This window comes from Xenopus laevis, chromosome 3L, assembly GCF_017654675.1.
Source record: "Xenopus laevis strain J_2021 chromosome 3L, Xenopus_laevis_v10.1, whole genome shotgun sequence".
NCBI lineage: Eukaryota > Metazoa > Chordata > Amphibia > Anura > Pipidae > Xenopus > Xenopus laevis.
The window spans coordinates 95,865,859-95,880,237 of NC_054375.1; the positions used below are offsets into that span (position 1 = coordinate 95,865,859).

The following is a 14,379-nucleotide window of genomic DNA, read 5'->3' on the forward strand; positions in this document are numbered from 1 at the left end:
GCCAAATCCTTTTTTCATCTTTTTTTTTTTCCTACTTCTCCACTAGATCAGCTGAATAGATATTAGATACGGGTTTTTAGTTTAAAAGCACTTGTATGCAGTTTTATTCAGTAGAATGTAGCATTTATGCTCATGCAGGAAAATACTAGTTTGTAACAGAGCATATTGGCATTCTTTATAAAAACATTTTTCACTTCATCATACAGCTGCGCAGTAGTAGATGAAACAGAAAGCAGAATTAGACTACAAATGCTATGGCTTATGTTTTGGACTTCTTTACTAGGACATGGTCACCGACAAGCTTTAGTGAAGTGAAGATCTTTGTCTCTGATGATACCCCCAGTAGCTGCTCCTAATTTTTTCTGCTGATTTACTGCACATGCTCTGGGCTACTGTCCATTACCTAAGTTTAGGGACCAACTCACAATAATCTGTTTATGTAATGTACATTATGCTGCCATGTAAAAACTAATAAATTACAATATATATTTTTACATGGCCGCATAATTGGTCCTGTAGCATCAGCTTCTACAACAGATAAAACAATGCTTTCTGCTTTTGTTTTGATGATTTCTAATGACCCGTAAGATTAGCTTCTCAACAGCAGTTTAGAGCACACTTAGCATGTGCAATGCAAAATTACATATGTAGCAACTTTGTACCCACAGTGTTCTCCCCAGATACTTTTTCCAGGCAGGTGGGGGAAATATGGATGAGTAATCATATAAGATCACTGCTTCTTAAAGCAGCTGTAAGCCGAAAGCTCACTTCTGTGAAGATCAATGGAGCACTGGGAACCCCCGCAGCCACTTGGGTTGCCAAGGGATTTGGCAGAGAGGTGGAAGCAGAACCGAGCAGCTTAGTAAAAATACTGCGTGGAGCACATGGCTAAAAGCAGTGGGGAGAACACTGACCTAGATAGCCTAGAATAGACTATTAATAAATCTGCATTTATCAGATGTGAGATTGACCTTGACTGGTGATTAGCCATTATATTCGTAGAACATGTATATCCATGTGAGTGATTTCTGCATTATAAACCCTGTTAAGAATTTAAACACCAACATTAAATAGATGCATAGTAGTTGATCTTCTATTTAAAATAGGAAAATAATATAAATGTAAAATGTTTTGGGTTCTATTATCATAAAAACTGAGTAAATGCCTGTGCTTGCACTTACTGAAATAGACTGTTTTGGTTTGTTAGCACACCAATGGCAGAATCATTATGTGCTCTTGAAGGCATCTGGTTCTAGGCAGTGAGGGGGATATTTATTCAGACTTCATTAAAACTGTTTGAATATATTCTCTCAATCCATCTGTTACGTAAAGCTGCTCTTAAAGTTTAAAAAATACATTAAAGATTTATTCCTTAGCAGAGTGTGTGTGTCTTTTTGTCCTCTTCTGCCTCTTTCCAGTTTTCAAGTAGGGCTTGGGGGGGGGGGGCAGCCAAAAACACTATTGCTAGTGATACTATTGTTAGCTTTTATGCAGGCACTCCTATTCATCTTCATCTGTCACAGAAGACACTGACTGGTTGCTGGGGTAAATTGGATCCTAGCAACCAATTTCAAATGATTTCAGAATTTCACTGGACAAGTACCCTGTTAAGACCCTGTACCCTGTTAAGGCTGATGCCACACTCCTTGCCTTTGAAAGTCAATATGCCCTTCTAGTCTGCGCTGAATACACCTTACAGAGAGGCTTCAGACACTGGAATTTTGCAAGAAAATGGCAATTTGCATACAAAATGTTGATTTTGCACTCTGAACCACATTCATAAATGAGCCTTATGTATATTTTTTTTAACATATGCTTAAAAACAAATGATTTATCTTCACTGTCCTATTCTACTTTAGAATTAGAAAGTAAGTAATGACTGGTTCATAATTGAAGTCTTATTTATTCTATAGTCAGTGTATCCTTCCGTAGATAATTTTAGCAGTCTGTTATACAATCAACAGTTCTTTGAGAAGCACAGCAAGTGTTTTCAGGCATTTTCCCAAAGGGAAGAACACATTTTTTCAACAAAATGATCAATTCATAGTGTGAGGCAACATTTTTTCTAACAGAACTCTGCTCAACGATCCACCCATGATTGTCTTCAGTCACCTAGAAAAGGATGTCCTATTTAGATGTTTTTTTTGGTCGAGGCTGCATCTTTCATGTACTTATACATATTTTGTAACTTTCCTGGAAGCCATTGGTGTCTTGTTTACAGCTCCTCTCCACTTTGATTATTCAGTTTTCTCCTATAGTTTCTACGAAAAACAAAGACTGTAAATTCTACTATGTAGTAAATCAGTTTAAGTTAAGAAGTGCTCAACTTAACAGTGCTACGCAATATGTTGGCGCTATATAAATACATGTTAATAATAACATGTTAATAACTTACCGACAAAGGCAGCAGATAAAACCAAGGAAAAAGAGCCCCATGAAAATGGCCAACACAAATAAATGAATAAATGAATCACTTTGGGGCTGAGTTTTCTCACTAGACAGTAAAATTGCTTCACAGCGGACACCAGTGTATATTCCAATACATCTGTAAAATAAGCATTTGGTACATTTTTGACACTTTGCTTAAGAGATATAAGGTATCTTTCTCATATCCTTTATACTTTTTACACAGGAAATGTACATATTTACTTAAATGCGTGATGGGCCTATATATAGATATATTAGAGTTAGAGCTGGTTTAATAAAAACTTGTTAATGCTCAATGGGAGGAGCAGCAGATACTAAACAATGGATTCAAATGGTTCTTGGGATTCAAAGGGTGTCATCTTTTACTTTCAGAAAACTCATGTGGCTGTGGCTTCTATCATTCTTATAATGGATACCATATCATTGTAGTTCTTTAAAATACCCTGCGACTTCATAAACGACCAGGGCAGTCTTTTATCCAGGTCATTCTCTACACAACAACTTAAGATGAAGAACTAGCAAATACCTGCAGAAAGGACTGGAAACTGAAGGTACCATGTAACATACACCTCCATTCAGACAGAAAAGACTCTGATCAGTATCACAGGGTTCTCCATGACCTGAAATACAGGTAATATTACCATTTCAAAATACAAATTTTGTTAAAGCCACAAAGTATGGTGGAATTTTAAGTTTGTAGAACAAGTGCCAGCAATTGCCGATTCCCATCAATGATTAAGAATACATGTGGACTTTTGAAGGCGATGAGGATTATGGAACAAAAGCAAATGTAGATCTAATACAATCTCTGAATGTATAATTGTCATTGAAATATCACTTTGACTAGTTATAAATCCCTGACTTGCTCAGTACTTCTCCCTGCTCAAGAGCTATGATTGTAATAGATAATCTATCCAAAGTGAATTATATATCTGAGGATGGCCATATGAGTAATATGTATTGGTTGTGTTAAGGTTGGTTTTAGGAAGGGATATACAATGTAAGCATTTCCCTAGTTGGCTATTCCAGTAAGGCTACATATCAAAATAAACTATCACTGTTTCTGTGATAAATGAAAAGTTGTGTCAAGTAAGTCTGTGAAGGTTCTCATCAACCAGGCCATAGTATATCTATAGTAGTAAGTCAAATCAACAGACTTAGTGTATTTTTTTTTCTCTTGAAGACATTTCACCTGTCACCTGACTGGCTTTCTCAATTCAGAATGACTTGTAAAAAGATCTTTCTGGAATAAATAACCTGGAATGTTGCTCCAATCAGCATAATCTGTTTATCATAATCAGCAAGGATGTCATGAAGTTAGGGGTTGATTGTATTAGCATGATTGGAGCTTTTAGGTGTTATTAAATCATCCAGGGAGAGGTTCCAAGACAGTATTGATGTATGTGGCAGACAACATATTTTGCACCCCCCCCAAACACCTCTGTTTAAAGTTGCTTTTTCCATTTTCACATATATGGCTTCTTTGACCCCTCTTTTGAACCACTCCTCCCCCCATCCAGAATGTGAACTTCACAGTCTTCAAACGTGTGTCTTTTTTCCTTAAGCCTAGAACTCCATAACGCGTCTGGAGCCGACACGTCGCTATGCAACAAAACGAAAACGCATCACTGCGTTTTCATCCGACAGTCGGATAAATGTAGTTCTTACTTACAATTTCTCCTTCACTTCCTCTTTCTTTAGATCATCCCTCACGTCACATGCGTTTTGACACATAGGGACGTGTCGGCTCCAGGGACGTGTCGTGGAGTTCTAGGCTTAAGGAAAAAAGACACATGTTTGAAGACTACGAAGTTCACATTCTGGACGGGGCGAGGATTGGTTCAAAAGAGGGGTCAAAGAAGCCATATATGAGAGTCCTGGCCAGAGGAGCTGGCTCTCCTATGCTGCGCCATATGTTTGTGTAAAGGTTGTTTCGTTTCTCCCACATACAAGTCTAAGCACTCCTCACTGCACTGCATAAATTAAGTTTTTCTGAGACCCCAGTAATATATGGGAGGATCAAGTTCTTTTGTCTGTCTTGCTTTCCACCTTCACTGGTAGTTTTGATGGTGTTCTTTCTCCTTTTACTGGTTTTAACAAAGGCCCAGGATACCCACACATTTCACATTTCAAGGGCCCCTCTGAGATATTTGAACTCTTTTGCCTGAGCCTCTGGGGTGTCCAAAAGATCTTTAATAAACACTGCAGCAACTGGATTACCCAAAAGACCCAATACCAAAGCATAAGAGGAGTAACCTTGTGTATGCAGTGCTTTGACTTGTGTGGGAGAAACCAAACATCCATTACACAAACGTATGGTGCAGCACAGGAGAGCCAGCTCCTCTGGTCAGGACTCTGCTGTGTACCTAGACCCAAAAGAAAAAGGACATGCGTTTGGAGTAGTGATGTGCGGATGGGCCCAAAGCCAGCAGGTTGGGCAGGTTCAGGGCTGAAATTTAACCTACGCACACTCGGCCCGCAACCTTTTACCGCCGATTTTGTGCGCTCTTTTATATCCTCCCACTGGCTATGCCCGCCCCCTACCATGACATCACAGCGGGACACCGGATTAAGGTCGGGTGTGTGCTACTGGGCCGGGATAGAGTCAGGTGCGTGTCCAGATTTGGGGCGACCCGCGGGTCCAGATTTGGGGCGACCAGTTGATGACTAGTTCAAAAGAGGTGTTAAAGAAGCCATATATGCGAAAACGGAAAAAAACAAGGGGGGGGATGCAAGATCTTTTGTCTACCACATACAATGCTGTTTTGGCACCTTTCCCTGGAAGGTTTAATAACACCTCAAAGCTACAATCATACTAATACAATCAATACTTTGCCTTCATGAGGTCTCTGACCCCATGCTGGTTACACTAGACAGAATATGCCGATTGAAGCAAGATTCCAGGGTATTAAACCATAGAAAGATTATTGTACAGGTCATTCTTAATTGAGAAAGCCAGTCACCTCAAGAGATAAAATACAAGTCCAGTTGATTTGATTTACTAAAACAGATATATATTAGGGGAAATGTAATTAAAAGTCACAATTCTTATTTAAAATGGTGTCTTTACAAATGTTTAGCACTGCTCGCAATGTAAAATCATTTGCTGACTAATATATTATAGCGCATTATCGCTAAGCAAAGGTTTAGTGTTAACACCTGCACTGAATTTATTTTCTTAATACATTTTGCAATTGCGAAACGTTATTACATACACTGCTGGGGGCACATTTACTTAGCTCGAGTGAAGGATTAGAATGAAAAATACTACGACTGCAAATTGAACGATTCGAACTAAAAATCGTTCGACTATTCGACCATTCGATAGTCGAAGTCTCTTTAAAAAAAACTTCGACCACCTACTTGGCCACCTAAAACCTACCGAGCACCAATGTTAGCCTATGGGGAAGGTCCCCATAGGCTTTCCTAGCAATTTAACATCCTTCGAATCGATTTTTCCTTAGATCGTTCGATCGAACAAATTGCGGTAAATCTTTTGACTTCGATATTCGAAGTTGAAGGATTTAACTTCAGTGGTCGAATATCGAAAGTTAATTAACCCTCGAAATTCGACCCATAGTAAATGTGCCCCCAAATGTTCGCAAAAAAGTAATTTGGTCGCAAACTTTGCGAGGAAGGCATTGAGGTCTGTAATTGGTCAAAAAGGATCCAAACCATGGCATTACTATAGAGAAAGCAGACACTGAGACTGCAGGTCGCTGTGGGGCCCAGTAACATCTAGTTACCCCACTGGATGCAAACATGGTCACTAACATTCGCAATGGTCTTTGCTTTTGTCTTTTGTGCTAACAAAACATATTACACTGTCAAGTACGTGTTTCAGAACAATTATACCTGTTGTCATATTATGCAGACAGATATCTAGGCTTTGATAGGATGACAATCTTCTGGAGAGAAAAAATCTGGGAAAAAAACAAAGAACTTTACTATATCTGTTATTTAAGTTACATTTGGTTGTTCTTAACAAAGAACAAGTACCTAAAAGTAAAAGAGAGCACCTACAATGCAACAACCCAATACTGTGTAAGATTCTGTCTCAAGAGTTCAACAAAGGTATACAGTATGTAGTGATGCTTTTATTACAGCAAAATAATAACCATTCAAATTCTTTATGAGACCAGATTTATTAGTTAAACTCTTACCTTTCAGTCTGTCTGTCATTATTTCAATATTGCCTCTCTTCTAGTGTGTTTCAATTCTGCTTTGCAATTACACAAAAGACTTGGGGCACAGACCCACAATACCCAATATACTGTATAATACTCACTCTTCCTTTCAGCTTCTCTTATTCTATGATATCTTTAAGCTCCACTTTTCTTTATTCTTCCCTCTTCCTGTTCTCTTTTGTTCATTTTATTCCACCATTTTCTCTTCTAAAGGTGGCCATACAAGCACAGATATTATAATACAAAACAATATTCGGTGTGTGTATGGTGGAAGATGAGGCGACTGATAACGGCAAAAGACTTAGATATCTGTCGTCTCGTTGATCGGCCAAGATGGAAAATTTTGATTGGACGCCTTTGAAGGCACGCGAAAATCATCAAGGGGATACTGCTGAATTAAGATAAAGGTAAAATTCTATTGTTTCTACCTATATATGAGAATTCAGTTGTTTGTAATGAAAATATCAATGGTCATAGTGAAGGATCGTAACTGTAATGTGTATGGCCACCTTTATTCCCACTTCTCATTCTTAAATCCCAATTTTGTTTTTTCTTTCATATTATTCCATTGTCTCCTTGACATTCTACTTCTTGCCCCTTTATTGTAGAAGTATCTGATAAGGATCCATGCAGCACAACGGCTGTATTTTCAAGTGAAAATTTTAATTCAAGCATTGATAGAACACTCTACATGTTTTGGGCCTAGCCCTTTATCAATGACACTTGATAATGGATCCTTATCAGATACTTCTACAATCGACTATTGTGAGGTGGAGCACAGACACCATTAGGATCAGCAGCATTAATGCTAAGCCAAATCTCTAATTTCTCTATTTTTGCCCCTTTAACCATCTGGTATGCACTCTCTTATCCATTTTCTCCTGTCTCTCCTTCTCCTACAGCCCTATTTCATATGTTCTTTCCCACCACTTTCATTTATTTTATCTTCCATTCTCTCTACCCTTGTCCGTTTTCTCTTTCCTTCCTACTTTTTTACTACTCTTTCTCTTCTTCACTTTCTGTTGCCCTTAACTGATCATTCATGCCTCTTACTTCCATTGTCCTCCAATGTTTTCACCTTTTACTCTTTTCCTTAATTCACTCCCCAGTTCATCTTGTGCTATAATATTTACTTATAACAATTTGTGTGATGTGCTTTTTGACTTTTCATCATTCCCTCCTACCATATCCCCTTATTTCTGCCTTGTTTTCCCTTTACACCACTTCTTTTTCTGTACTAATCCAGTAATAGTCTGCCCCATTTTATTCTTCTCCTCCTTTCACTTTCTCTATGTTCCATTTCCACCTACTTTTTAACGTTTAAATTCATCCTTCACCCCTTCTTCCTTTTCCCTACTTTACTTTTCCATTCTCTTACACTTCCCATTACAATCCCATTAGCCATTCCAATTTCTATCTGTTTCCTTCATATCCTTACTGTTCCCCTAACAGCGTTCCCCATTTAAACCCAAGCACAGTATAAGCAATCTCTTTTGGGATGTGTTCTACTCACTTCTACCATCTCCATGTTCCATCCACTCACATTTGGAGTTCCAAATTTCTCCAACCAGAACAATTGGTGGCACAGGTGGGGCAGAGAGGACACACTGAACACCATTAACAGTGGCAGCATGCAATTAGCTCAATACCTACCTGCCCGAGTCCAGTTAGTCAGATCCTAAAAAATTCCAGTGGTTCAAAATCTGACTGTATCCCAACTGATAGCAGCCCTTATCATTGAAAAATGTGAATTGGATGATCTGGTTGTTTCATGTTGCCTTACACCAAGGCTGTCATAGACATGTAATCAGAAGCAGACAAATGTTTACATTTGTATGATGTCAGGATAGTGATCTCAACTATCGTAACTATCTTAACTTGTTTAATTACAAAAAAATAGAGCTTATAGAAATTATAGTAGATTTTTATAGTCTCAGGTTCCGCTTGTACATTGCAGTAAATAATTGTTATGTAAATGATTTACATCTAATCAGATAGAAGCACAAGTTAGTACGGCACACATGAGAGTGATGGCACACAGGTGCACATGTGTTCTGCAGTTGCCTTTTATGCAAATCTGCTCCTAATATTTCTGTTTGATTAGAGAACAAAAGCATGTGTCTGTGCCCCCTGTCCCCTCAAATCAACAATGGACCTTCTGTTACAAAAGATGTGTGTGAGGGTAGAACTACACTTGTGTTTTGACATCCGATACCTTCTGTTCCGAAGCGAAGAAGCGCAGGCGTCATGTCGGATGCGCCCAAACTAAGGTAATAGGAATATCGAACGTTGTCAAAGCGTGCATCCGACACAACACGACTGTCGGATGAAGACGCTACACGCAGCGTTCGCCGGTGTAGTTCTACCCTTAGTCTCAAAGTGTTTAATATGTTATCTAGGGTGTTAAATCAGCAACATCTGCAATTAACAGGTATTATTTTTGTTCTATTAATCTCTTTATTCTTGCGTATTCAAAAAACTGCCTTGTTCTACACCCCCCCCTCTAATCAATCACTTACAGTTAGCATGCAGAGCACATATTTACTGTGCAGTTTATGTATTCTTACTCTTTTAAAAAAAAATGTTATACTACATGCTGCTTTGTATATGTGTTTTTCTTTTCTGATGCACTTTTTCCTGACTAATTCCTTAAAGGATAAGAAAATCACCACGACTAGGGGGTGACAATATCTTAGGCATCCCCAGTGAATATAATGGCTAACTTTAGGAAAAAATGCACCAGCTTCAGAAAAATACTAGCACAACACAGCACTACCATCCTACTTTCCCAGGCATCACACATGGAGGCTTATTTATCAAAGGTCAGATTTTAGTGGTTTTAGAGGTTTTTGAAACCACAAATAAACTCATTTTATCTAAAACTGTGAATGTTATTATTAAAAGATCTGAATAAAAAAAGTACAAACAGAAAATAATTAAAAGATCTAATAAGAACAGCACAGCTCTGATTGACTTCTATAGAACCTGAACAACTTTTACCTGGCAAAGTTTTGCTTTAGTGGTTTTTACACTGTATATACTTTCTCATTGTTTTAAAAAACTGGACTCAACATTCACAAGCTGCAATGCTCCTTAGTAATGAGCAAGGCTTTATTGCTGCTTTGAAATGAATGTAGTGTGCAACGTACATAACCCTGGCTGTTTTTCAGCCATGCAGTATGTGGGTTGTGCTTACAGTATGAAATTGCTGCCCTGAGTTCTCCTTAGCCCCAAGCCACTGCTGCAGTTATTGCTGGGATATGGGCTTTATAGAGTACAGGTTAATATCTTCACTGCATAGCTGTAGCAAGGAAATTATTATTCTTCCATAATATATATACTACACAGGGCTGCCAGCAAAATAGCAGTTCATTTAGATAGAAAGTCGAATGCAGTATGAATTGTAATAGAATATATTTTTCCAATAAACCATGTTGTATGGGGCTTTCATACATATCCTATTTTACATGTTGCAGATGGCAACTCGTAGCAACCATTTTTCTTGGCAAGGGCTGGGGGAATGTTGGGGGTACTAACACACTTTCACTTCTGAGAGTTAGAATCAGCAAGGCAGTATTATGGATAGATGAGAATAAGTATTTTTTAGATTCAGGTTGCATTTTCCAACACTTCACTGTGAAGTCTATATAGACAATGATTCTTATCTAAAATTCTAGATGCACTTAATCAAACTGTGCAATTTATGTTTATATCAGAGATGTTTAAATTTTTATTAAGCCTTTATTATTATGCTGTCATTTTACATATATACATGCACTATACACTTTATATGGATTTTTTTATGACTACAATGTAAATGTATTCTTTTCTTGAACAGTTATTAGATTTATAGATAGGCACAAACAGATATACAAAACTTTTTAACAAAGCAGACACCAAAAGACTGGGCTTACCTGGCATATATTTAGAGTAGTACCGAATGCTTGATGCTGCTGAGCCGTGTGCTTGTGCGAAACAACATGCAGTCATAACTTGCTTAGGGAATTTCCTGCATTGCATTAATGCTCCTCCTCTTCTGGGCTGTCACTCATATTCCTTTTTCTACTTGTAACTTATTCCCTTATTTCCTCCAATTCCTCTTGAAGTTTCAACCATATCTCTGGGAATCTCTCCTTCTTTTTCTTCAGTTCATCCTTCTTTCCTCTCTTCCCTTGTATATTCTTTATTTATATAGCACCAACATATTCCACATAAATTATACATAATTTACATCTGTCTTACCCCAGCAGAGCTTACAGTCTAAGTGGGAGGAAACTGGAGTAACTGAAGGAAATACAAACACAGGGAATTCATATGGCTGGAATTAAACCTAGAAGCCCAAAGCTTACCATTAACTGCTTTTTTTGGTGAAAAGGTGATGAAAAATCGGGGGGTACACTATTGTAGTTTTTTAAGAATCTGAAAAGATTATATGACTACACCAAAAGCAAACTCCGATAGGTGTTTGCTCAGAAGTAGTGTTTACTTATCCAGATTGCTAAAAGGGATTTTTTTTTCTGAACTGCTCATGAAATCACTTACAATTGCTTTTCATGGTCAGCAGATTAATAGCAATAGATAAGAGCAAATACATAAAGAAAAACATTTGTGATGCTGTAAGGAAAAGGAATGGTTACATCAGGCAGTTTATCCAGTTTCATGGTGATGCCTTGCATTCTTTTCAAGGCAAGGAACTAGGCAGCTTAAGAGAAAGTCAGTTTGCACTGCATACACCAAACACTTAACATTCTTTCAAGTGCTGTATCATTTCACTAAATTCCACATTTACACAGATTTCTGTGTTTCATTAAAATGCTTCATCATATACAATAATAATAATATTTTCAGTATATCTTTTCTTCTTTGGGATGCACCAAACCCAATTATTTGTGATTCCTTTGAATTCCAAATCTTGTTTTCTGGTTCCAGGCAAATCCGGAACGCTATCCAAACCTAAAAATTACGAGTTTGCTGTTGGAAATGACTAATAAATGAGAAACATGCTCAAAAATTGACGTGTGTACAAATTTTTCAGGTATATAGGGTTAGGATTTGGTTTGTCCAGGCTATTGAATTTGGAAAATCCATCTTAAAAATGCTTGGATTTGCCCGAATCCACAACCAAATCCATGATTCAGTGCATTCTTAAAGGAGAATTCAACCCTGGATTAAAAAAAACCCATACCCCCCACCCCAGGTAGACCCACCACCCTCCTCCCCCAGGCTAACTGCCCCCCCCCCGGGGAAATGCCCCATTCTCCATACTTACCCCTTGGCGCAGATTCTTCCAGCAGAGTTGCCCACATCCATCTTCCGGCTCATCGGTAAGCTGACTGGGAGATCGGCAATCTCCGTCAATTTCTTCGCATGCGCAGTTGTCGAAAAACGGCAAATTGCTCCAACTGGGCATGCACTGAAAATACCGATCTCCCAGTCAGCTTACCGAGGAGCCGGAAGATGGATGCATGCGACTCTGCTGGAAGTACCTGCGCAGAGGGGTAAATATAAAGTATGGGGCATTTCCCCGAGGGGGGCAGTTAGCATGGGGGGAGGAGGGAGGGGGTCTACCTAGGGTGGGGGGTATGGGTTTTTTTAATCCAGTGTTGAATTCTCCTTTAATAGCAGAGATCTTGCCTTCCTAAAGCTTAGCCCCCAAGTCAACAACTCCAGCCCACAATACACATATTTTTTTATTTTCTAAGTATATAAACACATCTGACACGAGTTTAGCCATAACTACACAATGTTTGTTTCCCAGTTTTCATTAAAATAAATGAAAACCCTTAAAACGAATGAATATAAAAAAATGTTCACAATGCTCTACAAAGCACTTTACATTATTTTTCTCTCGTTTTGTGGTATTAGATATGTTTACAACAGTACCATCTTCGGAGTCTTCTGATGTTGCTCTGCTTAGAAAAGAGAACAGTTTATCCCCTGACAGGTCGAACACTATATAATTCTTGCTGTGCTGCACCATTTAAATTCTGTCAATTGATTGCTGTACTGCTTCTTTGTGTGTCCTATTTTACAATGTTGTTGCAATGCCTGTGTTTGTGTCAACTGTGTATGCTCAGTGTGAGCACTTGCTTGCAAGAGAACATTAAGTAATATGGTACCCAACAACCTTCCTATGTTACTTTACTTTATTTGCATAGGTACGGAAAATAGGGCTGTATAGAGGGGTACACTGTGATGCTTTTCTGGAGGGGAGAATTAAGCTTCTTCAAGGCTAATAACTTTTATTCATAGCTTTCTTTCATTTTTTTTTTTTTTTAAAGGATTTTACATTTACTGCCAAAGGTTTTGGTCTCACAGTTTATGCAGGAATGCAACATCCTGCATGTACTGCAAACAGCATTTGACCATCACCTTTACCTCTTGGGAACAATCATCAGTGTTTGCTCCCATTACCCAAATATTGTTATTGAAATTGTCTTCCTTTCCATCCTACCTTTGGAACAATTTTGTAGCTAAGGTAACCTAATTACAAGAAATTACTTTTGATCTATATTAGTTATGCTAAAAATGTAAGCAGGTATGATTTTTTTTTTCAGATGGATCTCATTAAATCCTGCCTAGGACAAGACACTATTATTATAAAATATGGCACATTTCCCAGAGGAGTTGGGAAGATGTTGAAAATTATATAAAACTGTTGGCTGTTGCAAGCCAGTTATTATTATCATCAGCAGTAAAGCACAGTTTGGATAAAAGTAAAAAAAAAAAAAAGAGTAAAACTGTTTCATATTAATACAAATAATAACATCACAACAGAGAGTGGGTGCTGTTGCAGTGTTAGGTCGCATGTGGGGAAAGCAGGAAGAGCTCAACCAAAGCCGCCTGCGACCCGACAATAGGGTTGCCACCTTTTCCCCTGGTGGAGATCGGGCAGGGGGCGGGCCGTGACATTGATGGGCAGTCCATGACATCGAGGGACAGGACTATGACGCAGCGATTGGCCAATCATGGGAAATCCTGCCCAGCTTTCCTTATTTGGAAAACCGGGCAGCTCTTCCAATACAGGGCTGTCCGGGTCAAAACCGGACAGGTGGCAACCCTACCCGACAATCTTCTGCGGAAATCAGCCCAAACCTACCTGAACCGTGGGTAAACCTGTGGGTTTCGTGCCAGCCCACATATAACTACTTGTTTGCACAAAAATACTGGAAGTCTCGAAGGACAAAGGAAAACTAACAAGAAAACTTCTGTTCACTTGGCCCTTGTATACATTTCCCATATGTAATAAAAGGCACTTATTAGGTACTATTGTTGCACTGCTGTAGAACTGAAATGAGCAGCAGGTAGGGTTGCCAACTTTTCTGTAAAAAAATACCGCCTTCCTAGATATTTATCTTTTTTACCTATTAATAACATTGGAATCAACCATCATTTTTACCGGCCAGGCCAGTAAAATACCGGCCAGGTGGCAACCCTAGCAGCAGGGGAAGGAGTTCAGTTAGTGGGTAGGTGTGCAGAACACACTGGAGGATGTCAGGAGTTTTATCATCAGACAGGATTATGATTTTTCAAGAACTTCCGCAGATCTTCATTTCTCCCAGTGATGCAAAACAATTAGAACAATAGAACACCCCACACGGCTATACTGTATATCAGTGGCAGCCCCAGAGGAAAAGTGCAGCACCAAGAATGCCAAGAGAACTGTATCAGTTATAGCAGATCATTTGTTTCAATACACACGTGTAGAGCTGAATTGTCAGATATACAGGGAGAAACAATAGAATTCGACCTGCATCTGACGATT

General features: G+C 38.6%; 1 protein-coding gene across 2 annotated transcripts; it reads right to left on the reverse strand.

Moving 5' to 3' along the window:
• Positions 1–1,940: 1,940 nt before the first annotated feature.
• On the reverse strand, positions 1,941–10,701 carry nrg4.L (neuregulin 4 L homeolog). 2 transcript variants are annotated; one of them, XM_018252854.2, is made up of 5 exons: positions 10,529–10,701; positions 6,283–6,350; positions 2,954–3,047; positions 2,396–2,545; positions 1,941–2,261 (listed from the first exon to the last, which is right to left on the reverse strand). In XM_018252854.2, exons 2-5 carry the CDS (start codon positions 6,290–6,292, stop codon positions 2,216–2,218), a joined length of 300 nt encoding a protein of 99 aa, XP_018108343.1. In that variant the 5' UTR covers positions 6,293–6,350; positions 10,529–10,701; the 3' UTR covers positions 1,941–2,215. The 2 variants fall into 2 exon arrangements, with proteins under 2 accessions (XP_018108343.1, XP_041442575.1); XM_041586641.1 differs by lacking the exon at positions 10,529–10,701 and adding an exon at positions 8,268–8,494.
• Positions 10,702–14,379: the final 3,678 nt, after the last annotated feature.

What these genes read in the sequence shown, in the direction of transcription:
- nrg4.L (XM_018252854.2), bottom strand. An exon ending in GTTTCCAGTCCTTTCTGCAG is followed by an intron (nt 2,546 to 2,953) that starts GTATTTGCTAGT and finishes CTTATTTTACAG; the next exon opens with ATGTATTGGAATATACACTG. An exon ending in TTTATCTGCTGCCTTTGTCG is followed by an intron (nt 2,262 to 2,395) that starts GTAAGTTATTAA and finishes TGTTTTTCGTAG; the next exon opens with AAACTATAGGAGAAAACTGA.